Genomic DNA, 27555 nt, shown 5'->3' with positions numbered 1-27555 from the left:
TTAAAATGTCATAACTTTCTTGTTGTTGTGTAGGGAAGGAGAAAAATAAATTAAACAGAATGGTGAAAATTTGAAAGAAATCGGACAAGAAATAAGAAAGTTATAGCTGCTTTAAAATTGGGATCACTAATAGTATGTAGATTTCAAATTGGCAACTGGGTAAGTAAATTATGACAAGGGGCAAGGACAACTTTCCCATAGGCCATGTACTTTATTATCAGGGATTTGTGGTTTTCTCCTAAGTACCCATTCCCCTGGGGCAGTAATCTAAATATAACCCAGGTAGTATATTGTTTAATGTCCTCATGAAAGAAAAATATAATTTGAAATAAAACTTTGAGGAAAAATGACATTTTAGCCATAATATGTAGTGGAGTACATGGAAGAGTAGTCCTTGCCTTACATCACTATGACATCCCATATGTGGCCAATTTGAAGTCTCCATGAGTATAGTGATTACCAATATTTACAACTTTTAAAAATTCATAACTTTCTTGTTGTTTGTCCAATATTGTTCAAACTTTCACCTATCAACTTGTCTGATTTTTCTTTTTCTTATAAAAACAAGTTTTTATTTGGGTTGGATTCCCCTTTAAGGATGCCTTCCAGTAGCTGCTGTCAGTGTTGTCGTTTTAAAGTTGATTATTCTTACAGCTCTCTCTCAAAATGCGATATAGCATGTATTCAAAGTTGGATGTAGTATACTATTTATAAGGAAAGTGTTGTTCATATAAAGTAAATTATTCATGCTGCAAATCACGAATTGGAGCGAACTGTTACAGCATGGTTGAACTATACTCAGAACGAATTTCAAATACACATACATTATATATAATAACTAAAGAAAGTTCATTCCTATGCATCACATCCTGGTTTATTCTGCTACTAGTGTGACTAGGGCTTATACCATTTTTCGATAGCCTACTAAACGATGACTTTGTACTAACTGGAATTTCCCAGTCTATTCATAGAATATTGATAATATTTCATCAGTGATCAGGGAACAATTAAATTAATCGCGAGAAGGATTCCGTACTCTCAAGCTCTTTCATTTAATTGACAAGCGTTATCGCGGTTAGACGAGAAGACTTTCTATCTACAAGGTTAATCGGTCATCACGGGTTATGGTATTCTGGATAAATCTTCTAAACTTTGAACGACTTTACAGCAGAGGTGGATATAGGATCTGAATAAGACCTGGGTAATGATAGTCGTTTTAAATACATACTGCATTCGTCACTAGTTGGAACTGTGCTGAAGATATTGGCTTGTTTCTGGTGAAGATTCTTTGTATGCCATTTTAGACAGAAGAGTTTTTGTGTAATCTTTTTCCCGTCTTTTTCATACTGAAAGGATGCACAAGAAAACAAAATTCATAATTATATATTGGTAATAATAATCATTAGTCTATGTGAGAAGAGCGATTTTATAGATAAAGTCAATGGTAATCTCCACTCAAACCAACATAAGAAGAAGAAGTTCGATCAGCTGCTCAACTCTAAGTAAATATTCGGGGACGGATTCCTCATATGAGTACCCTTACCAGTTTCGGAAGCGTAACGACCAAAACGATATCATGTAAAAACATAATATAGAATTTTAACGACTAGAATGCTTGATGTACTTAATACACAAAATTACCCGGATCCACGAGACTTTCATTTCCCTATGTAACTTACTAGATGTGATTTATAGTAGGCCTAATGAATAACTGACGGATACACTTCTTGCTTTCACAGCTTCTAGTACAGACCAACTCAATTGAGCATGCTTATTAAAAGCCGACATAGGTAATGAAAAGTATTGTTGACTCTGGAAATGATTCGTCTATTGAAATATTTGCTTTCCAGTGAGGAAGCAAACATCTGCTTAACCACTATAAACAACAGAAAAACATATTCATTGTTCAGGGTATTTAGGTAGCATTTACCAAGCATAAATCTCCAGCTGGGGTATTGTAATAGGACAATTTCTGCCATGATGTCGGAGGAACCAGCGCCGACCATGGTGAGTCAGGGCCGTGTTGTGCTTTCACCAATTGCGGCTGCAAGGAAAAAGAAAAAGATGAATCGAAAAAATAACATGACAAGTGGACAGCCAGTACTGGTGGATTCGTTTCTTAAGAGATTTACCACAAGAAGACAACCTGATGTTAGTAACCACACAACGAAATGTGGCTCAACCGTCATGTCTGTGGTCATTGAAGAAAGAGATGAGAGTGACGGGGACGAATACGGAATGAAGACAATCTTTGTTCCTGATGGTGATTTTCTTCTCTACTGGTTGACAGTGGTCAGCATTGCTGTGGTGTATAATCTCTGGGTGTTGATTGCCCGTGAGGCCTGGCCAGAGCTCCAGGATAAGAGTCCCGTTGGTTGGTTCATTGCGGACTACTTCTGTGACTTTATCTACATTCTTGACATCGTGGTTCAGGCCCGTACTGCGTACCTGGAAGAAGGTCTTCTAGTCACGGACGTAAAGATTCTACTATGTCATTACGTTAAGTCAAAGGCATTTATTGTTGACATCATCTCCCTCCTGCCAACAGATCTGTTCTATCTCATCAATACAGAAACTCTGCACACAATTATCAGGTTTCCAAGATTCCTTAGGGCCTACAGATTCTACACATGGTATACCAAGGTTGAAACAAGAACATATCTTCCGAATACCTTTCGTGTCCTCTATCTAACACACATCTTACTACTTGGCTTGCATTGGACAGCAGCGGCTTACTATCTTATCTGCGAAGAGTCAGTTCATCAACTTGCACCAGATATAACTTATGGACCTGATGGGGATAACGCTACTTTGGCATTGAAATACCTTGTTTCCTTCTATTGGTCAACCATGACACTGACAACGATTGGTGAACTTCCTTCTCCTCACACTGAAGTTGAGTAAGTATACATCTCAAGTGTCAACTTTATTTTTTTATTTTTGTCAGATATTTGTAGTCAGATTCGATATTAATCGAGATTCATTACTCCACTCTGCCCAGTAAAAATGTTGTTTAAACCAGTCAATCTAACAATTATTTAAAGTTTTAAACGTGTTATTTAAAAAAAGTTTAAGCAATTTAATTTACAAACTTTAAACAATTTTTTCGTTAAAAAACTTGTTGTTAGAGCGACAAGCTTAAACAATGTGTTTAAAATTTTAATAGCGTTTTATTACAGTGTGTCATCTAGATTATATCATTATACCCCTTTGCATCTATAATTTGTATTATGGCCTTTTCTTGTGTATACGATATGAAATTTGCTTTCAAATGGATGATATGATATGATATATAATTTCATTCCCAGATAAGCTACAACATCAATAAACAAGGTGTAATTACTGGAATTGATATACACAATCTCACTGATATTATATTATTTTGTGTAAAATTTTATAGCTATGTACATACGCGATAGATGGCTTCGGTAATTAATTTCGTATTTTGAATTCAAAACATATTTTTCTGATTTTCTGTCTATATGCAGATATATAATTCAAATTATTGGATATCTGATTGGTATTTTCATCTTTGCAACGGTTGTTGGTAAGATTTAAGTTTAAACCGAGACCCCTTCTATTTCATTCGATTATTCGTTTATTTATTTCTTAATTTTATTATAAGGTCGTCAATTATCGTATTTAATATGCACTGTATACGTTATTAAAAGGGTATAGGCCTACCTCTAAAATGAATTATAAATCACCAAGCTTTCGAAAGTAATCAGTGACTACTTTTTTCTCGTTATTGAAAGATCAAGATTTTCAATCATACGTCTACACATAACATGTCTCATGTACACACAAACAAGAGGTGCGATCTTACGCCTTAGGTGTGAAAATGCAACTCTTTGAATACTTTTTCGGGCAAAATAGGGTGAAACTTGCCCCAAACTTGCACATGTACCAACATCTGCAGGGCGATTCCATACGTGTCGTACGGGACATTTTGACAACAATTTTAAGTCTATTAGCTGATTGCTTGAGCAGTAGAAAATTATTTTTTGTCAATAATGAAGTAGGTAGTCATCTGAAAAAGTGATTACCAACAAAAGAATGTTGGATTATGGGTGAATTAAAGGTGAGAATGTTGTGTGTCGTACGGGACTCAGAAATGTCCCGTACGACACGCAACATTTTCACCTTTAATTCACCCATGGACAAGATATTTTTGTCGGTTGTCATTTCTTCATATGACTTTCCAGTAGTACTTTATTATTACCACAAAACAAACTGAAGTTCCTCATTTGTTTGGACAGTAGGTTTAAAAATGTTGCGAAAATGGCTGATTTTTCTAGCATGGAATCGCCCTGCAATGTTGCAAAATTTGATATAACGTACTGTATACAGTTATGACATGGGTTGACAATTGGGTTGAAATATCCTTCTATGGAAGTGCACCTCTCTTCCCATTGATTTACCTTAAATGATGAGACACTTTTCGATTTCTGCTGCACATTGTACCTTTCCCAAAGGATTGCACCCTTAACGTTATCTAAGTCTGTACCTGTTATATGTGGAGCGTTGTGGTCCAGTGGATTAGTCTTCTGACTTTAAAACATAGGGTCTTGGGTTCGAATCCCATCCATGGCGTAATTTAAATAAATAAGAAATTTATCCACATTGTGCTGCACTCAACCCGGGTGAGGTGAATGGGTTCCCGGCATGATTAATTCTTTGAATGCACTGAGCGCTGAAAGGCAGCTCGAGCTAAAACCGGGGTAATGATAATAATAAACAATGCGCCCCGGAATAGATTATTTCTAGATAGACGGTGCTATTTAAATGCCTATTATTATTATATGCACATATGACTCTTAATTATTCTTCAACATTAGAAGAGTTCAGTTATATTAGTTAAATCACAAACCGTAACACACCTGTTATTAGACTGAAAACGCATGTTATAAAAACAAGCAAAAAACAATCATGTTATAAAAACAAGCAATTTCATATTATTGCGTATTTGGTGGAACAAAGAAGAAGATTACATGCACCTGATAATACATGTGACAAAAAGACATGTATTTATTCTTGATTGCCTTTCTTTTCACACTTTCAGATGCAAATTTCAATCAGACATTACTTAGCATACCTGTATAACATAGGACTATTAGTTGCAAAGTTCGAGAAGCATCGTTTCTTTAAATAATGTATAGGCCTTTACTGTGTAGGGTTTCTTTCGAATACTAGTAGAGGTTTTAGAAGAGACATTTATTATTTTGGTCCTTATATTCACTGCCATTGAATTATAGGACAAGTTGGAAATATCATCGGAAATCGCAACTTGACCCGAATGGAATTTGAACGGGAAGTGGTAAGTTTATTATACACCATGAGGTCTAAATATGTATTTCTTTATAACATTGTTTTTATTATTCACTCGTCTATTTTAATCATTTGTTTGTTTGAAGGGCAAGTAGAGAGAATATGATGTATTCAATTTCTTATTTCCTTTGCTTATTTTGTATATTATTGTCAAATCACTCAATTGTAATTTTTTTTTATTTGCTTATTGGCAATATTCCTTAATGGGACACTCAAGCATTCAAGATTTTAAATAATAACAAAAAACGATTAAAGATCGAATGTAGTAATTAATATAATCCAGAGAATTGTATGCGAACTTCTGCTTTATGCAATTAAATCGCTTTCACGTAATTATTTACTTTTTAAAGAAGTAGGGGACTCTATAGCAAAAATCATAATGATGATGATGAAAATAATAATGATAACAAACATTATTATCATTAGTAGTGTTTTCTTCTTCTTCTTCCTCTTCTATTTCTTGTTATCATTCTTCTTCTTCTTCTCCTCCTTCTTCTTCTTCTTCTTATTATTATTATCATTGTTATTATTATTATTATTATTATTATTTTTACTATTATATTACCATCATCATAATAATCATTATATCGTTATTGTTATTATCATTATTATTGTTACAGTTGTTCATGTTTGTTCTTATCATTTTAACAACACTCTACTTGTGATTCTATTTTGGTTTACTCTATCAGGATCATGCGAAAGGTTACATGAGAAGAAATAATGTTCCAAGAGATGTTCAACTGCGGATACTTAGGTGGTATGATTACACATGGGAACGGTAAGTAGGGGCAGAAGCAGTAGCAGTAAGTGGTAGTAGAAGAAGTGGTGGTAGTAGTAGTAGTAGTAGTAGTAGTAGTAGTAGTAGTAGTAGTAGTAGTAGTAGTAGTAGAAGTAGTAGTAGTAGTAGTAGTAGTAGTACACTGTTTATATTTTTAGATATTTTCACTCCAGAAGGAGCTGTAATGCACTCTCAAAAGATGTAAATCCCACTCCAAAACGACTGGTCCCTCGTCTCACTCTAAGCATGGACCTACTAGAAGGTCCATGCTCTAAGAGGAGTGGAATTGGGGATCAGATTAGCTCTTGTGCATTTAAAGCGAAGTTATCGTAGTAGTAGTAGTAGTAGTAGTAGTAGTAGTAGTAGAAGTAGTAGTAGTAGTAGTAGTAGCAGTAGCAGCAGTAGTAGTAGTAGTAGTAGTAGTAGTAGTAGTAGTAGTAGTAGTAGTAATAGTAGTAATAGTATAAAATTGTTGGTATGTCTATAATATTAGCAACATGGGCGTACAGATGGGATAGCTTGGGGGCTCTTACCCCCCCCCCCCCCTAAAAAGAGAAAATGAAAGGGATAAGGGTGGAAAATGATATTATTTTCCGAATATTATGTCAAAATCTATTAACTTGCATTTTTGTGATAAAAATGACAAAAATTTTGCCCGCTCACTTCGCTCGCTCGCTCGCTCGCAACTTATTAATTTTACGCGATACGCCATATCGACCCTCCCTCCCCCAAAAAAAATGCTTTCAAAGTTTCATATACTTTGTGAGGGAGTGGCACATAGTAATGTACTAATTATTTTGTTTAATTGCACACATCTGTATATTTTTTGTTTTAAGTGGGGCTACCCGTGGTCAATGTGACGTTAATTCACTTGGTCTCCTTCCAGAGACACACCGCACGGAACTCGCTCTTCATGTCAATCTACAAACATTGAAAAAGGTATTTTTAGTATGTAACATTCATTTTAGAGGGGGTGTGGTATCAACACTAATGTAGTTACAGTTATACCATCCTGATTGTTTAAAAGGGAAATCCAGGGTGCATACAACTGATTAAATCTATTCCAGAATGTCGGAGCCTGAATCAGTCGACATGATCGGGGAACAAGTATTCCCTATGGGAATTCACGATTAAGCATTAATGGATTATACAACTTATTCGCTAGAGATCATAGACTATATTTGTTTATTTGCTTGCTTGCTCGGTTGTCAGAGTGTAAGGTTAAAATTGAAGTTTGAAAAATGAAAAAGAATTCTCAATTAATTTAGTTCTTCATCATTCACTCACATATATTTGTTAGTACATATAACCAATGGCGTAACTACAGGGGGTCATGGGGGGCACGTGGCCCCCCCCCCCCCCCAATCGGCTGGCAAAAAAAAAACGGGGAAAAGGGGAAAAAGAGGGAGAAAGGAAAAGAAACGTAATGGGAAAGAAGAAATTATTGTTCATTATAATGTTATATTATATGATAATTATGTTATGTGACTGTATTTTACATAAATTTTTTTCATAACTTTATGAAACATAATTTGCTCAGGACCTATGTCTTCATTGTTCCTGGTGCTCGCATTGTCTGTTTAACTAGATATAATAGATCAAATATTTTTTCGGAATACTATAGTTTTCAAGTACATTTGAGAGACGTACATTATCAAATCGAGTCAATATACACCAAATATATTTCCTGGCACTTCGAGCTATTATTGTTTTATGTAGTGACATATGCTTCTTTTTCATGACTACTTAAAGTGATCGCCCCATTTCAAGGTCTTAATATAAAACATTTCCTGTCTGTGCTTACGTTCGCATTAAAGGATTGGTGAGATATGTCTGCTCTTCATGAATTCCTAAAATCAGTCCTTAAAATGTCCCCTTTTCTGTTCTGAATATCAAAAATTTTCAGCTCGCGTTTCGCGCTCGCATCGTTTGGTTAGTGAAATACGTATGGTCTTAGTGAATTCCTACAAACAAGCCGTAGAATGCCCCTCTTCAGGTATGAATTTCCTATATTTTCAGCTCGCGCTTCGCGCTCGCAATATTTGATTAGTGAGATGCGTATGATAATCATGATTATAATGACTACAAAAAGTGCTTCATGTGTTTAGATGTAATTCTAACCAAATCAGCAAGCGCTTGGCACTCACATTATATGAATATGGATTTCTAAAATATAGTCCTTAAAATATCCCTGGTTGGGGTCAATATATACAAAATTTCAGCTTGTGCTTCGCGCTCGGATTGTTTGTTTAGCGAGACCGGTAAGTAACATGATAACAAAAATTTGCTTATAATGTCCCTTTCTAGGTCTGAATATCAAAAATTTTCAGCTCGCGCTTCGTGCTCGCATTATTTGATCAGTGAGATACATATCCGTTTAATGGCACTGTCTTTAAAATGTCTCTATTAGGTCAGTATATACATGGCAACTGAGCGCGCGAAGCGCGATCATTAAGTGACTCAAAATGTTTGCTGGTGCACCCCCCCCCTCAATGCCGTGACCCACGGTACGCCACTGTATATAACGTGGACGCCATTGTATACATTTTGGGAGAAAAAAACTATGTTCCATTGTCCTGTTGATCAGTGGGTTTCGTCGATCGTGAGGGCTGGGGCAAAATTGTCGAGATCTCATATCTCTCTCTTTTTCATTCTATCTTTCTTGTTCATTTTTACACTATCAATCTAAATGGTATTATGCTCTACAGTGTATATGTACAGATATAGTTGCCATTTTGTATATTTAAGTTTAACCGGATGAATTTTTAGCAGCATCCTCCATTTATCAACCTGCTGCTTAACTATCTTGTCTATGTTGTTCTTTCTATCCTATATGTTTTTTTTTTCTAATTATAATGTCAAGATGTGGGACAGGGACGACTTATTGTATTTGTTTGAAAAGAAAAAAAACGAAATGAAAATTAAATGAGTATGGGAAGATCTCATTATCATGTCTATAAACTAAATGGCATCAACATTTCTTGCACTGATTTTTTTTTGTGACAATCAAGTAACTTGCCAGGCGTATAAACTACATAAATATATTTTTTTTTATCATATTCATAATAAACATTCCGTCTTTAATATTTAATGTTAATTAAAATATATTCTATAGGCTTGATGAGTAGTGAATAACCAAACCAAAATGTTTATCAACAGTTCTTGATTTTATGTGGATTATGCCATGCTTCTTTTCGATGTTCATATAAATTTCTTACTAATAAAAATAAATCACCTTCTCGTCGTTCTTGATTGACATTTTCATAAAATCTACCATCGATATAGTTCGGTTTTTTTTGTGGTTTTGTTTACATTTTGTAAGATTCTTTATTTATTCAATGTAAATTAAGTGATAGTAAATACAATGACTTAATGATTTATAAACATGTACATAATAAATCAAAATACATAGCATACAATACCCACCATCGAGAGCTTTACACGCATGGTGTATCTTTCGGGGGAATTCTGACACGCACGAGGCATAGCCGAGGGCATTTGGACTGTTTTAAATGTAACAAGTGTGTGTAATCATTCTATAAGTGTGTTTTACAAGATAGTCAAGATACTAATGTGGAGTCTTGTTTGATAAAACATGCTCATCTCAAACCATGACTGGTCATTAGAACTAGGCATTAATCCATAGAAGTAATCACTGGTAAATATAACTTCAGAAAACCATCAGCATCATTATATTGCACCTATGTTTTATTTACTCGTTATCCTTATCACATAATGTGACTTTGAACACAAATATTCTGTGTATGTATGCATTATGTTTGTGTAATTTTATATAAGGAAATTAAGAGGACAAACAAACAATGCAGTCATCAGCAAATTTTCATGTTAGTTGAAATAGTTGGCTTGTCACCGTGGTCACGTGATAGATTTCAGCCAATCGTTTGACATGTTTGATTATGATTTATGTCACTATTTTATAAAAAGAACTATGCAGCCTAAGTGAGTCATAAATCTTTATTATGATAGTCAGAATACTTAATCACATTTATTTATTTATTTATTTATTTATTTTATTTATTTCTGATATTTTGACAGGGTAGCCCATTCACCAATAAGTAGTGGTCTTCCATGGGGCCCTGAATAACAATAAACATATTTACAAAATGCATAACGTATGTACAGAATGTTACTGCATTAAGATTCACATTAGGATTTGAATGTAAAACGAAACATTAACAAACTTAGCAGCAAACAAAACGCAGACGGGCACTCGTTTGACGTAAAATCAAATATCAATAAATCAAATTAACTAAGAACGACATCTTGAAAATACTGATAATATACACCAAATCATCAAGGTCATGCTAACACAAAATACGCACAACAGTGGATGTTCCGCAAGTTATTTATAAATTACAAGTTCTTCTAAACATTCTCTTAAATGAAATGACAGAAGGAGCTGTTCTAATTGAATTATCAAGCTTATTCCATTCAAATATTGGAGAAACAATTAGACTACACTTATAACAATCAGTGCGAAACTTGTGCACGCGTAAATATCCACTGTCTCTCTGTCTGGTATGATGTTCATGTACATCTTTTGGATTGGTTAAGTTTACCTGAAGGTAAGAAGGTGCTACATTATGAACACATTTATATATCATCAAAACGCGACTGAGCTCAAATCGTTTGTCTAGTGTCATCCATTTTAGACTTGCGAACAAATCAGCGAACAATTGATCAGACTTCCGTTTGGTTCTATATTCATCCAGATTATGTATGGATATACTCTCACTTGTATCGTGTGTATGTTCAATAATTAATAAACCCATTTGCGATATTTGCATGTAGAAATGAAAATATTATGATTTGTCATAATATGTTCATATGCACATTGTTAATTATCAAATAAATTTACCAATAAACAAAGTATTGCATATAAACGATCGTTTGAATTGTATTCTTCTTTGCTATTATACAGGTTTCGATTCTGAAGTTTTGTCCTCCCGAATTCCTTCATGATCTTGTTCTTAAGATGCATTTATGTATCTTTACTCCTGATGATATCGTCTATAAGAAAGGTGCCGTTGCCAAGGAGATGTTTATTGTGTCCCATGGATTTTTCAAGATTACTGAGTAAGACGATAATATTTGATATCATTAGTATCGGTTGGATTTTCCATTATGAGCTGTACCTATCTTGACACTGCTCTTCTGTCATGGGATTCAGGAAAGAAAAGGAAATAGAAAAGGAAATGGAAAACTGAACTCATGATTTTTACAGGAATATAACATACATCATAAATATGGGATGAACACGTACTTAAACTTCGGTATGATAGAAAACATCAATTTTATGATTGTAAATTATTAAGAAATAAATATCTTGAAGGCAAATGGGACATTGGTCAGGATACCCCAGCTTATGTTACATTTCAATGATATAAGGAAATGAAGGAGAAGAAGCGAAGTATGGAATGAACATATCATAAAAAATCGAAAGTTAATTAGCTATTATATATCGAATACATTTTCACTACTTACCATTACCATGATTGCAGTATTTGCTTTCAAAGCACTATAATTAATGATCCTCGTAAATCATATCATTGGTTTCAATCGCTTCTCAAAGAGCCATGTCATGTGGGTGGAGTTGTGATTGCATTTTAGGTGTATCCACAAAAAAGTTGTATTATTTTCTTGTTTCCGGGTCAGATATGGACTGAAAATAACAGTAGAAAAATAAAGTTTAATATATTTATGCCCGTATTCTGAACTTGTTCTAATTAAAACTGGTATAAATATGTGGTTTAATTAATGGATAATCGGTTGTGGTAGAATACTCTAACAGTAGCCTATAAATTAAATTAATCTGCTAATTTTACTCTCAAATCATTCTTAATTGTTTCATTTCATTTATTTCCACATTTACAGCAAAGTAAATACATTTTGTACATCTCAAGATCATTATTGAAAAGAAAAAAAATAAATTATAGATTGAAATAAAACAATACAATACATTCGTGAAAGTAGTTAATTTTTTGCCCCCCCCCCCCTCTGCATTTCTGCTTTTTGATGTGCAATATTTTTCTAAGAGATTATATACTGTCATGGGAGCGGCATGTGTGGGGGCACATGCCTCCAGACAATAGTGCTGAATTTCATTTTTGCGCCCCCTTACCCACTTGCCGCTCCCACATTTGCGTGCCCTCGCAAATCATGATATTTCTGGTTACTTTCACAAGTGGGCGAGACGCAACATCGCTTATGCTTTAATTGTCTTTGAATGGAATGGATTATTTCATCTCTCCTGAAATGTTTTATCTATCATTTACCACATTTAATTCACTTTTGTATTCCCACTTGATATAGTGAGGCAGGTCATGTGATCTCTACGCTCAAATCAGGTGACTATTTTGGAGAGGACGGCATTCTCGACCTCGAAGGAAACAGTCATAGGTAAATTAAACATAAAAACCGGGGACTTTCAGTGTGCAGTTTTATTTGAAGATTTGCACTATCAAAATCATATTATAATATTAATGCATTGCAAGATCATTAATTTTTCCGAGAGGCCTACATGATAATAATAGTCATCATTCTGTGGTTAATATTCGTCCTATTGTGTTAACATTAATTGTAACCATGACAACGGGGGTTTTCCCTGTGTATTTATTAAACACCAAAATATGTACCACAAATCGGCATATCAGGAAGTAAGTGACACTGTAAACTAAATGCCTCAACAAAACAAGAAGGCGTTAATAAACCACGGCTGGTGTTATTACAAATTCTTATGGGCCTAATATACGACGCTATCTCTACACACGAAAATAAAACACTCGATCACAATTATAGATCTAATTAAAACATTTAAATTCACTCATGGCTTTCTGGAGGAATGAACCCTTCATTCAGCAAGGAATTTTCCTTGCATATTTTTTTTTAAATGATAGAAATCTAAAGGGACCAGGAAGAAAGATGATGAAAGAAGAGAGATGGGTATTAAAAAAGAGAGGTCTGGATCGATTAACTGCGTATTAACCCTGTTGTAATTTGCAAAACTGACATCAACTTCAGTTCGTCTTACTCCATATCAAAATGTATTGGCACCACTCCTGTGCTTATCACATCAGTCGCACATCCTTTGTAACTTAGTTTCTGTAAAAAATAAACTATTTTATTGTTCGTATAACAATTATACCGTGTTATGTTATCACTGTCATTTTTAATTATAGAAGACAATTATAAATCTCATTTTTATCATTGTTATAGGAGAATAGCTGATGTATATTCTGTTGGATTTTCCGAGCTTTTTTCTCTCTCTCGTGAGGACGTCTTGGGTGTGATGAAAGACTACCCGACTGTGAAGGTAACCAAATAATAAATACTTTGCAATTTATGAACAACAATAGACCCGGACATGCACTATTCCCAGTTCATTGAACAAGGTGTACAGAGGCTGGTCCAGGGGGTGGGGTGTTGCCACTGAGATCAGTGGGTGTTGCGCCATGGGCACATTTCACTCCCTTTTCACTCCAAACTTAAACACCGACGATACCCTGTGGTACGTTGCCCCCAGTGGCGTAACAGGGGGGGGGGGGCAGGCTGCCCCCTGGCGGATTTCACCTAAAAAAGTATCTTAATGTTTATTTTGGCTAAATCTTCAACATGTCCTAAGCTTCCGGGGGCTCTGCCCCATAATAATAATAGCCAATTTTTATAAAGCGCTTTTCCCAGAATGGCTCAAAGCGCGTTACAGCATATTATTACCCCGGTCATTGGATTCATTTCAATCCCGCACGAAAAGTGCACAACTTCCCCTCCCTGGGGAGCATTTCTTGCATTCATCGCAGCCTCATTATGGCGCTGGCAAAATCAAACATACAATATCTTTCACATCCTACCGCATCATACCCCCACGTACTGAATATGTCAGAAATGTCTCTAAGTGAGATTCTCATGACTCGGGACTTTTATTATGTAGCTTTTTGGCACATGTGCCACACTGTGCACCTCTTTATTTCTTTTTTTACTGTTCACGCTGCCGCTGCATAGATCTTAGCGCACAACCATAAAACAAAAATCCTGTTCACAATGGTGTACAGACAAAAAAAAAACACGGAAAGAGAGAAGGGTTAAAATGATATCATTTTCTGAATACTTTATCAAAATCTGTCACAAAATTTGATTTCTGTAATCAAAATGTCAAATTTTTGCTCCCTCGCTTTGCTCTCTCGCAACTTCCTTTTTTAAAAAATAAATTCTGCCCGATACGCCATATCTAGCAAAATTTTGCCTTATTACACCATTGCTTGTTCATACCACGATTATGACCGGGAAATTTTGGGCTCTTGCCCCCCCCCCCCCCTGCCCACCGACCCCTGTTACGCCCCTGGTTACCCCCTCTTGTACCTTCTTTAGAAAAAAAATAGTTCCTATATTATTAGAGGAAATTTTTCAATGTCAATAACATTTGTTTGTGTTCCCACATCATGCTGACATCCTGGGTCCGAAGCTTCACTGTGTTATTTTGTCTCAACAATTAATGGTGTATATCATTGCTCGGTTTTAAATTATTTTCGAGAATCTTTTCTCGCTGCCCTCTAGTCTCCCCTCCCCGCCCCTCGAAAGGCTTGTACGACATAAAACTGAAATGTGTCAATTTAAAATGTCCTCTCTAAAAGGAATATTGGTTACATCTTAATATTTATTATCTGATTGCTTGTACGAATCTATCAGAATTGTTATCATTGAGTGGTCTGTTTTGCATATTTTTTTCTCAGCATAATCATTTCATTTATCAATGTAAATTTCGATGCATCAGATGATGGAGACTTAAAAAAGATAAGTTAAACTAAGTCAGCCTTGATGTTTTGTTTTGTTTACAGAGTATGTTTGAGGAGGAAGCACTAATTAAACTTGGCAAATTACAACCGAAAGATTCTGATTGTACCGGTGTCAATGGAACGGATAACGAAAGATACCGTACCCGAACCGAAAGTCATGCTCAAACAAGGTAAATGAAATCTATTTTTTCATTAACAGTGTAGAAAACAAATTCTGGAGATTTTAACTTGATTTTTATTTGAAAGCAATACTACATAGGATGTGTACTTTCTTATACGTCATGTATATATTTCTGATTTGATTATCTTTTTATCTATAGCTAAAAAGCCAACTTATTTAGGCCTATATAAGCTTGTGTAAATCCATTTGACTTTTTTTAATTTCTTAGTAATTCAAGATGATCGTAATGACATGAATGAGGGACGAACGTGATATTGATTCAAGTGAGTTACAGTTGACTCGGATTTAACTTGAAATGTTGAAAGGTACCAAGTAAATCGTATTATTCAAATTATTTCTTGTCTTTTTCATATACTGAGCAGAGGTGCCAATATTTATCCGGAAGCGGGGAAAGATTCAGCTCAAAATGATTCACTCCAACCCGACGAGACCAGACGGATACTCAAGACGATCAAATACATCAAAGCAAAGAACCGGAATTCGTCTGCTCGCTATTCGACTCTTTCCGATATCGTGATAGATGAGATGCAACCAGACGACCAAGGCGTTATTTTGGAGAAAATAGTATGTACTAGGACACTGGAAATCAGTTGATATAAGATCAGGGGCAGATCAACGGGGGGGGGGGGGGGGGGCAGCGCTCCTAAAAATATCCTGACAAGGTGTTTATAAAGTCACGCATGACTTTACACATGTTTGTAACATGATTAAACCAGTTACATAGTTAAGAATGGTATCATTTAGCCCCCCAAAATGGTTATTAGTCGTGCGTTAAGTCATCCGTTTAGTTACGAAGAGCTTTGTGATACATTCGTCAAAACAGTACCTGTACCCCCAAAAAATCTATCCAGTAAACAATTAAAATAAGAAGAGATAATGGGGGAGGAAATGGGAGACACTAGGGGAAATAGTAGCATGCTCTCCCCCTTTCATTTAGCCATCCTATCATTGTAAAAACATGATTTGATAGAAGCTATTCATGCTGTTGCGAATTTAAGGGTTGAAAATTACTCTGAAAAAAAATTGATATATAAAGCTTGCACAAATCTAAATATTATGATTTCATCATTGTTCATTCGTCACTTCTCATTGTACTGTATCTGCAAATCTCCAAGTTCTAAGTTTTTGACCTCTCTTGCTCTCTAAAAACTTAAGTCCCATCAAGTTGCACTAGTCACGTAAAAACAGATTATCTCCGCATGCATCTTTGCGCTCTCACATGGCAGCAGGTATAGAATAATAAGAAATTACTTTTAAGTTAAACATGCCACAGAAATTGCCTTTTCGTATTCGAAATTAACCAGCTTTTATAGGAAGCTGTAAGTCCATGCTGCCTGCCATCAAGGAGCTTCCTGTTGCCATTGAGCAAAGCATCCTTTAGTTTTAGTAGGGTCCATGGCTGCAGCCATGGACGACGGGTAACACATGTGTTACCCATGGACGTAGTGCCATTCTCCCAAGAACAACATTTGTCCTCAGCTTCAGCCAGGGGCTGCACGCGACTGAGCGTCCTTGATGTGTTATGTAACACAAGGGCAGACTCTTGTGACGAGAGAAACCCTGGGTTTATAAAATAACAGACATGTCGTCAGCTTAAGTTCAGGCGAGGACGCACGCGATAGATCTGTCATCGCAGGGTGAGGTCGCACGCGAATGAGATATTTTCCTTATCATTACGTAAGAAGGACGATCCCTCTTGACGAGCGGGGCCCTAGACATAAACAAAGAGTGTGACCTCAGCTTGGAATGGTGGGTGGACATGTAGTCAATCGGGATGGTAACCTCATGGAACCTATGGACCCTGTAGATAACAAGTTCCTGAACTTCTCCAATATGTCCAAGGGTTATGCAATTTATTGGCATGCTCAAAAAGAGTCTGGTCCTTTACACTTGTACCACAAATTTCCTGACCATATTAACTGATGTAATAGGTGGGTTAAGTGTACATCAACGTCACCATCGCCTCGAGGACCATCATCATCACCACGATCATAATGTCACTACCATTCATGATGATAATGATCACATAAATCACTATCGCTATTGCCCTCTTCTTCTTCGACATGATTATTACCATCATTATCATCATCATCATCATTATCATCATCATCATCATCATCATCATCATCATCATCATCATCATCATCATTACATCATCATCATCATTATCCTCATTATATTCATGATGATAATGATCATCCTCATCTTCATCATCATCATCACCACCACCACCACCATCATCATTATAGTGGTGATGTACATCATCGCCCTCGTTATATTCGTCATCTTCCTTATCATCATCTTTTATTCTTCTCCATCATCATCACGATCATCATTATCTTCATCTTCATCATCATCATCCTCATCAGCAGCAGCAGCAGCATCATCATTGTCATCACCAACATCATCATCTTCATCGTCGTCATTCTCATTAATTTTATAATTAACATTATTATCACTATCCCACCCCTCGTCATTACACTAACCATCTTATTATCTCACACTACAGGATTCTTCAGCTGGTGAGGTCACTCGGAAGAAAGAGACAGTGGTCGACACACACGTCCAGATGATATCAGTACTCCGACGAGAGAACGAATCAAAAGCATCATACATCCAAGCATTGGAGAAACGAAATCAAGAATTAGAAGCTCTTTTAAAAGCGACCAGTTCCTTTCAGACTTCTGATGCATAGCGATAGTTTTTTTTGTTTTTGTTTTATTTACTTATTCAGTCTTCCTATGTTGTGTCTTTTCTAGCACTACTCAACCCCCACGCCGAGGATTGTAAGAATGTTGCTTATCACTTGGTGACGTCACCTTCTCATCAAGTACATTTTCCACCTGGATAGTGTAGTCTGCAGGCACAGACCCATGGTTTTCGCAATTCACATAGTGCATAATGCAGAGTCTGTATTAGTGAGACTAGATTCACTATTTACTGTGGCTGGCTGTAACAGACTTTGTGTCTAGTCTTTACTCTAGATCTGTTATCGGTTAAAGTGTCAATTATGAGTCTGTGCAGACTATTGATAGAGCGCAGATAGGAGGCGCGATAGCTCAGTCGGTAGAGCGGGGGTTTCGGATTCCGGTGACGGGCGCTCTGCTTCGCTCTCTCCCGTGCTTTGCCATGTTCGCTCGGAAAGCAGCCGACAGGGCCTCGACAAGAGGCTACCTTTGGTAAGGCATTTATCCTCATTACCAGGTCCCTCGGAGAGGACCTTAAGCCGTTGGTCCCCTGGTTGCTTGCTCACAGGCATTCGTGCTTTCTTAGCAGTCAGGTAAAAAAACCTCGGTATAATATAATAATAATATAATACTATTAGTGGAAAAAGAAATACATTTTCTGTGCTTTAAACCCTTATCATAGCTTTGCTTCTAATTCCATCTACCATGTCTACTATGAGTGCGTTCAAACTTTAAATGACTACCGCCCTCTGCAAACTAGATAAAGTCGAATTAAAAAATCTCATAAAATGCTAACATTCGTTACTTCGGTATCGTAAGAGGGTGTTCTTCATGTAAAGTTTCCCATGTTATTTTGAAGTTTATATAGCATAATGGTTAGTCGTGTGCATTTGAGTGTCCGTAAGTCCACACACACAGTTTCAACACAGGGAACAGTGGTTTTCAAGAACGTAATATTGCAGAAATCCGGGTATATCTTTATAATTATTAATAATCTCACACCAGATTGATAATAGTGTGAAAATTTTATCCAATTCCATTGATTTGATGTAAATATTATTACAATTAATTCACTATTTACGTCTCGCTGTTCATTTGAAAGTGTCCATGTTCACAACTCTTGCTATGACAAACGGTCAAAAACCACCATATTTTCGAGACACTGGCACCTTTGTTTTCCCTCTGGAATATCCCTAAGAGTAAAAAAGGGTCGAGATTGATTGTCATCTCAATGCTAAATAGATTACCTACAGTTTGATGTATAATACTTTATGACTGGTATAATAATATTGTTACATCTCATTTTTCTCCCAAACTTTGAGATCGAGCAGGCAGAACATGGAATATTTCTGTGTACAACGTCACGTGACTAACGTATGATAGTTTCCGTTCCTAGACCCTTTTTATTTGAAACAATTCATACAGTCCAAACAAACTTAACACATTTAATGTTGAAAGTAACAATGTCTTGTACTATAAAATTTTGCCTACTGATATTGATAATATAGCTACAGTTTGAGGAAGCAAATATCGAGTCCGGAATTGATTTTGATTTGGAATAGGGTCTGCGTAAGTTTACTATATACTAGCAGGCTGGCATCGTCTGCTACGGAAACCAAATGAGCGAACATGACCGAAACTAACCATTACATGACATGTCAGGATTGACATGTCATGTAATGTCATGTATTAAGTTAAAGGGGTGCGCCGGGCTGACAAATATTTACATATCAATAAATAGAGTAAAATTCAAAGAGCAAAATGCTGAAAATTTGATCAAAATCGGATAACAAATAACGAATTGTTGAATTTTAAAGATTTGCATTATTCCGGTGAAACAGTTCTAGGCATGTCTTCATGAATATTCATTAGGTGGGCTGATGAGGCCATATCCCCACCTGTTCTTTTGTATTTCATTATATGAAATTAGGTTTATTCCAAATTTTCTACCAAGAAATAAATACTTGGATTGACGATTGATTAAGCGCATTAGTTATTTATTGCTGCAATTTATTTCATCATAATGGAAACGCATAATTTACACATTTATGAAAAAATGAAACGATTATGATTTGATATAATAACATAAGAAAAAGGAAAGTGGGGATATGACATCATCAGCCCACCTAATGTAATTTATATATTAGATTGTTAGATTGTCCTTTTAGAAACCCTATGCTTGTTTAGGGAAATGGTCTTTTCTTTGTTTTTATGTTGTTGTTGAATATTTTTCTCAATATCTATCTATGCTTTGTTGTGCTGCTTTGATCATTGTTTCATTCTTTACTGTTTTTTTTATTGTCAATAGGCCTAACGTGTGTAGGTAAAGCAAAACTTTGGATTTGTAATTAAATCACAAATACAAAAACTAGAAATTGTTAGAGTTTTCTGTATGAAGTTTGTTAACACTGTAGACTAATGTGTGTGATCTGTAAAAGTTGAAACTGATAGACTGGTAGTTAAAGCGTTTTACTGGATTGTTCCTCTCAATTTCACAACTAACACTACAATGTTTACGTTCAGCTAAAAACAGTATTTTGCTAATCAATTTAATAAGTATAAAAATGATGCATCGAGTACGTGGAAGGTGATAAACAATGTTTTACACACAAAGAAATCGAAGGAGTTCACTAAAGAAATTGTAAATAATAATGTAACGGTTGTTAATCTTGCAGATATGGCTGACGTGTTTAACAACTATTTTGTTGATATTGGTGCGACTCTTTGCCATAATATTCCTGAACCTGACAAAAGATTCCAATACTTTCTAAAAAAATCCCAACCCTAAAACCATTTTCCTTACTCCGATCACTGAATTTGAAATTAAAAATATTGTAAATAATTTAAAACCTGAAAAAAGTCCTGGATGCGACGAACTTACGAATTGTGTCATAAAACGTGTCATTAATGAATTTTTTTACTCCCTTGACTTTTATATTAAACCAATCTTTGGTAACTGGTCTGGTTCCTCAAAATATGAAAGTAGCCAAGGTTGTTCCAGTGTTTAAAAAGGCGATAGACGGATTGTCAGCAACTATCGTCCAATATCACTCCTTACTTCCCTGTCTAAAATTCTTGAAAGATTGATCTATTCTCGTTTGATAAATTTCTTATCTGATAATCATATTTTATGCAATTCCCAATTTGGTTTTAGAAAAAAACATTCCACTGTACACGCTTTACTTTCTTTTATTCACAAAGTGGAAAATGCTATTGATAATTCTCTGCACACAGTTGTTGTATTCCTGGACCTTTCCAAGGCCTTTGACACGATTAATCATGATATTTTGCTTTACAAGTTATCACATTATGGTGTGCGTGGAAAGGCCTTGGAATGGTTCACGAGTTACTTAACTAACATAAAACAATTTGTTTCAATAGAAGATCATACATCTCAAATGAAAACTATTTCTTGCGGTGTACCGCAAGGATCACTCCTAGGCCCACTCCTTTTCTTGTTGTATATAAATGATTTTAATAATTCATCAAATGACCTATCATTTATCCTTTTCGCAGATGACTCTAACCTTTTTTGTCACACCGTAACCCTAATTCACTACTTACCATTTTGAATAGGGAACTGCAGTCTGTTCAGACATGGATTCAAGCAAACAAGTTGTCACTCAATGTAAACAAAATAAATTTTATGCTTTTCAGTAACTCTTTGAATTATTTGCCGGACCATGTAGTTATAAACAATGTTAATTTGCAACAAGTTGATTCTACCAAATTTATCGGTCTTTACATTGATCATGAATTATCATGGAAATGCCAAATTGATTATATATGTAATATATCTTCTCGAAACACTGGCATTCTGAATAAACTAAAATATTTTTTCCCTGATCACATTTTAAAAACATTATATTCCACACTTGTTTTATCCCATATGAATTATGGAATATTGGCCTGGGGTAATTGCAATACAACCTTAATTGATGAAATATTCACGATACAAAAACGAGCAATTAGGGTGGTTAATCAAGTTGGTTTTTATTCCCATACAAATCCATTATTTTTCCAAAATAAAGTACTCAAAATTTCTGATATATATGCATTTCAAGTTGGTATATTCATGTTTCAGCTTTCAAAAGATGAATTGCCTGATATATTTGCTTCTATGTTTCATATGAACAATCTAATCCACACATATCCCACCCGGCTAAGTGACTCCTATCACCTTCCGCGTACTCGCACTCTCTTTGCTCAAAGAACAATAGCATTTGAAGGGCCCAGGTTTTGGAACGATCTTTCCCATGATATGGTACATAGTGCCTCACTTAATATATTCAAACGTGAATTGAAAGCGATGCTTAACAATTCTTATAATGTCCTTGTGTAAACTTTTATATACAAGTACTTTGTTAATACGCTCTGGCTGAGTAATGAGTAATAAATAATAGTCATAGAGTGGCAGACCCTTTTTTATTTTTTATTTATTTTTTTTGGTATTCCTTACATATCCACAATTGTCACATTTTGGCATTACTTTATTATAATTAATTTACTTACCTGTCCTCTCCTACTCATTAATACTGATATTTTTATTTTGATCCTGCAGACTTAACAAGCATTGCTTTTTTATGCAGGTTCCCTCATATTTCACTCTTTTAAATTGTCTTTAATTCCAAATCGCTATTTTCTTTAATTTGAATTAATTGTTATGCCTTGTCTGATTTGTATTCTCATGAGTTTTTTGATATTGTTTTCATATTGTTGTTTGTACTTGTGAAATATGTAAAATAAAGTCAAATCAAATCAAATGAAATGAATAATGACATATTTCTGGATGAGGGCGCTATACAATAAATGAATAGTATACTGCATTTAATAAAATCGACAAAAAGTAAAATATCATCATCATAATCGGAAGGAAGATAAAGATATTTCTGCCACGTAAAATACATGGAGCCAATTAAAGATATAAACAGGGAAAAGGTGATATCAAAGTTTATTTGGATCTTCAAATAGCGAAAATCTAGCAGAAATTTATTACTCAATTTGAACGGATTTTCTCATTTGTTGTTATTTCGTTTAATTATCCATTTTCTCGCTTCAGTAATTGATTCTATTTGTATCCATTAATTTGGCAAATCAACAGAATTCTATTATTTTTTTGACTTATTTATTGATTTGCGTAAAATACTATTCCATGAATTTAACAATTACAGATCCATTCGTTTATTTATTCGTTAATTCATAATAATTCATTTATTTACATATCCATATATCATGTATATAATAACTATGTATTCTTTCATTTATTCATTTAAAGGTTTACTTATGTTAGGGTAGACCTCTATAATAGGATTAGAATGTAAACAAATCATATAAATTTTACGTGCTACATGAATTCTCTAAAGCCACTTATTTGCAGGTTGTTTGATATTACCAACATGACAAATTAGGAATCTACATTTTAGAAAGGAGAGTGTATACTCATTTTTTACATTCAATGTTCATGTCCTGATGCCAGTATCCCAGTAATGTCACCCCTGAACTTCTATTATAACATTGAGGTTAGTGCAAGTGTTTTAGGATCTCGATTTAAACACAATCAGGATGTACCTATCACCATCAATATCCGAGTCGGGGAATAACAGAGCTGTATTTTCTTTCTTTAGCTCCTCCAGGTACCAAGGACTGTGTTTAAGTGAGGGGGGTTTTTAAAAGCGTTCAGCTTTTTCAACAGGTTAAAGTCCCAATTCAAGAAATATTTGTTCGTAGAAATGAAATATACATAAACATAAGACGTAATAATATTCCTCTTTTTAAGAGCTTAATACATCGGAACGACGTCTCTGAGCGCTTCACAGATACAAACATTGACGCAAAGTCATTGATTTCAATTTTCACTGCTCTGACATGAATTGTCAGAGACAGTTAACGATCTTTGCAGATGGGTGCTGGTTTTGAAAAGAAATTAATAAACGGAAAAAGATTTTCGCTCTAAAATGATGGTAATTTTGGTCAAAGTTATCCTTTTTAGCATACCAACCTGATTTCCATAGGGTGCTGCCTATAGTATATAACATAGCTACACCCCTTTGTCTTATTGGGTCCTGAAGCATCCCCATCACCCCTGCCATGGTTAACGTGACGTCAAGTTCGTTTCAGTAAAAGTATAAACATGGCTAAAACATATCTGTTGGTGAAAATCCATCTCAAAGATCAAATTTATGACGTCACATATTGCAGCAGCTTACATAATAAGTCTTGTTATAAAATTATAAATTCCATAAAAAGCAGTTTTCTGAGAAAATTGAAATTGATTTTATACATCCATTGAATGGTTTTAGATATCAGATACGTTCTTCCACCTATGCTTCTAGGAGAGTAATATTTTCAGTCATCACGAACCATTAAAGGTATCGATGATTGGTCTTTAGCTGCTTCTTCTACTCTCCGTTTAAACCAGTTTTGACATTTAGCTCATTTATCATGTTGTCTAATTTCCAATTAGGCTGTACCAATGTCGTCTAAGATCAAATTGGTCTAACACCACTTATTTTATAGATTGATTCTTCATGAAACAAATATTAATTTGACAAAGTAACATCAATAATTGCACGAAGTGGAAAACGGGCAGTACAGTAAATGAAAATAAGACTATGAAGGTACTATTAGACCAGGTGAAGACCATAATGGCAATTACACCAAAGCGGTAGTACACAAAAAAGACAATCTGCTTGTTCACCTGCACGGTTTACATTAAAAAAAAATTAACCAAGTTTAGATAGGTCTATGGGAAATGAATTAACTTAAACAATTTATTTTCTATGAATTTCGTCAAACCTTCAATTTTTGTATATTTTTTTGCTTATTTATTGAAACCAATTTTATATCAGGGCGGAAAAGAAGATTTATGGGCGAAGGATTCGTATAATGCGACGACTTGAACACAGCCACCTGTATCCTGAATACACCTGTCATTTATTAACCCACTGTTTTGAGAGGGTGTAAATGATGATCACTCAACGAATTATAAATCAATTAGTAAAGATTTAACACCCTTTTAATACCACCTAAGTAATAGATCAATTTCCTCATTTTGACAGTCAGGCTTTGGTCGGAAGTCGTAGGATTCCCGATTGGTTTCTAACCAATTAACATCCATCAGAGAAAACCATCAAACCAATTAGTACATCTTGATTTGACTTTTCTGTTATTCCTCTCCCTCTAAAGATAAATTATTTATAGTACTGTTAGCGTTCCGTTACACTCTTGCATATAGTCGAAAACAAAATTTGCTCAATGCCTCTTTTTTTAAGTAAACTTTTGGCAGATCGTTTAGACTTTCGGTTTGTTCTATAGTTTACAATCATGCATGAAAACATAAATTTTACAACTCTCGCAATATTTTACCCGTAGAAAGTGAACATACTTAGGTCTTATGACTTTAGCAACTTTACAATTTTCCAGCAAAATTTAAACACCCATGACTATAACTATCAAAACACTAAGCTAATTGACTATATATTTCGTAGCTGTTGTAAAAGATCAATCATCGATATTGTTTTCAGAGTAAAAAACATCATTGTGAAAACAATCGGCATTACTCAACCATGCAAACATTGTCTCTCTATTTCGAATGATTCTAAAGTTTTGATGATTTTGTATTCCTTGTCTCAGGAGTCAAATAAGAAAATAATACATATAGAAAAAAAGGGCGACTCATTTAATTTTCATTCTTATCATCTTATTTCGGTTTTGTAAGGGGAGAGACAAAAGGTACATATTTTCAATATTAAAATATTTTACTATTTCTTTTATTTTCTTGTTTTGAATAAACATTGTTCAGAATGTACAGACAGTCGAAAATAAATTCCATTTTATCCCGTGACTTTGGATATGTCCCAAGACAAAGGTACAAACGATATTCATAAACATTCAGCATTCAGGTGAACTTTCGTTGAATAATCTGATTTTCGCCTTGATTTAGGAAAACATGATTTTCCGCTCATTCTTTGCGTGTGTCTGACTCACCCTATATCTGTGTCATCTTAACACACTGCTGCATCCCTACCCTCCCTTAACAGCATGAGAAAGATTATTGTATGAGGAAATCTGAATAAGTTTCTCAAAATGTGAAAATGTTCGCCCTTGTTAAATCTTCATTATCATGTCCCAGTTTTAAGTTGCCAATCAACTGGGGAAAATGAGCCAGAAAAGGGAAGAAGATCAGGAGAGAGAGAGAGACACTAGAAGGGGAATGATTGAGGAATGTGTGAAGGATAAACACTATATAATGATTGAAAGAGGACAAAGAATGGTAGTCAGAGAAAAATATGAAAGTACATGCATGAATGAATAATGAAAGATGGAAGAAAGGGGGTACATAAAGTTCATAATTATGTCAAATGCTTGAGACTGCCAAGTCCAAATAAGTTCAGTTGGAAAAAATGTCATGCATTCCGCTTTATTTTAACTAAAAGATATTGTATTCTAATTAACATGCATTACATTGTTAGGACTAATATAATTAACCAAATTTAAGCACTTTAAAGATAAATTGTCAGGCAACACTTCAGCTAAGGCATAATCGAATCTTTTTGCTTCGTCTTTTCCTTTTTTCCACTTGATAAGGTAATTTCAAGTTAAGCTTCAATTAATATGTTGGTCATCTTCAGTACGTGTTATGTTGATACACAACTGAAAGGGATTCTGTTTGAAAATACCTCTCTAAATATGTTTTTGTTTATCAGATAGTTGTTTCTATTTGGGGTCTCTATCTTCCTTTGAATTCAGTGTTTCCGATAGCCTTGTTGATAGGATATTTTTAGGTACTTGTTGGTTGTCCATCGGGAGGAACTTCGCAGTGACCACGGACGAGTCCCCATCTTCCGCCATCGATGGACTCCCCTATGGTCCAGCTTGATGGCTACTGATAGATTGATCGATTTACAGTAAAAGACTCTGAGTTATTTTCCAGTGAATATATAAGTTCTTAATCAAATAATTCTTCATTTTGTTTCTCTTTTCCTTCTTCTCCTCGCCCTCAAAATAAAAGATAAATTACAGGGCGGTCACCTCCTTTAGCAATCCCTGTAATTCCTCGTATGTTATAGACATTGTGCAATTTGTAAAATAATCATGCTTCACTTTGCACACGAACCTAAGCAGAAGCTGATTAAAAAAATACACATAGTGTCAAGGTTGTTAAAAATCCTGCACACTTGACTTTTTAATGGCATTAAGCTTGTATTCATGTATTTATAGTTTATTTCAACTATTATTCCATGTTCATTTTATCTATGCTGTGTATGTTCGATGATGTTAAATATCATGTGTACTCTCATAACACTAGAAGGGGTCAATAGAGTTAATAAAATCTTATTTTATTAGTATAGTTTTTATAAGTGGAAATTAGACAATCCCAACTCCCTGATTAGACTAATCTGCCAAGTGGGTATACCAAGTGCATTGATAGTAGATCAAATGGGTCTAGCCCTGGTCCTGTTGTGGTATTTGTCTATCTGCAATGAGAAGTGGTCCAACTGATGCACTCTTAAAATGCAGGGCAAACATACTGTCCACACAACAATTGGTTAAAACATTTATCCAACTCTGGGTAGTTTTCACCAAAAGCACACATTATTGGTTTAAAACTACCCAGAATTGGATACAGTTCTAACCAATTGTTGGGTGGACAGAATATGTATAATGTTGCCCAACATTTTTAAGAGTGTGTGGTTCAAGTGAATATAAACCGATTAGTCTACGTCAGTTAGGTGCGTCAAGCTTTTACAGACATATATTTTAAATTGATAT

At 35.0% G+C, this 27555-nt stretch overlaps 1 protein-coding gene across 1 annotated transcript; it reads left to right on the top strand.

The window, feature by feature from the left end:
* The first annotated feature begins 1050 nt into the window (after window positions 1–1050).
* LOC129254957 (cyclic nucleotide-gated cation channel alpha-3-like) lies at window positions 1051–20141 on the top strand. The gene is made up of 11 exons (XM_054893506.2): window positions 1051–2900; window positions 3489–3547; window positions 5256–5317; window positions 6018–6106; window positions 6943–7045; window positions 11049–11203; window positions 12440–12526; window positions 13343–13439; window positions 14959–15086; window positions 15460–15661; window positions 17607–20141. The coding sequence occupies exons 1-11, from the start codon at window positions 1978–1980 to the stop codon at window positions 17790–17792; spliced, it is 2091 nt and encodes a 696-aa protein (XP_054749481.2). The 5' UTR covers window positions 1051–1977; the 3' UTR covers window positions 17793–20141.
* Window positions 20142–27555: the final 7414 nt, after the last annotated feature.

The sequence above is a fragment of the Lytechinus pictus genome, chromosome 2 (genome assembly GCF_037042905.1).
Source record: "Lytechinus pictus isolate F3 Inbred chromosome 2, Lp3.0, whole genome shotgun sequence".
Classification (NCBI taxonomy): domain Eukaryota; kingdom Metazoa; phylum Echinodermata; class Echinoidea; order Temnopleuroida; family Toxopneustidae; genus Lytechinus; species Lytechinus pictus.
This window is presented reverse-complemented; position numbering and strand designations above follow the sequence as displayed.

Bases quoted from the DNA above. Each gene is read 5' to 3' on its own strand.
- LOC129254957 (XM_054893506.2), top strand. From the start codon at position 1,978: ATGATGTCGGAGGAACCAGCGCCGACCATGGTGAGTCAGGGCCGTGTT. The intron at 7,046-11,048 runs GTATTTTTAGTA...GCTATTATACAG, and splicing joins ATCTACAAACATTGAAAAAG to GTTTCGATTCTGAAGTTTTG. The intron at 15,087-15,459 runs GTAAATGAAATC...TATACTGAGCAG, and splicing joins GAAAGTCATGCTCAAACAAG to AGGTGCCAATATTTATCCGG.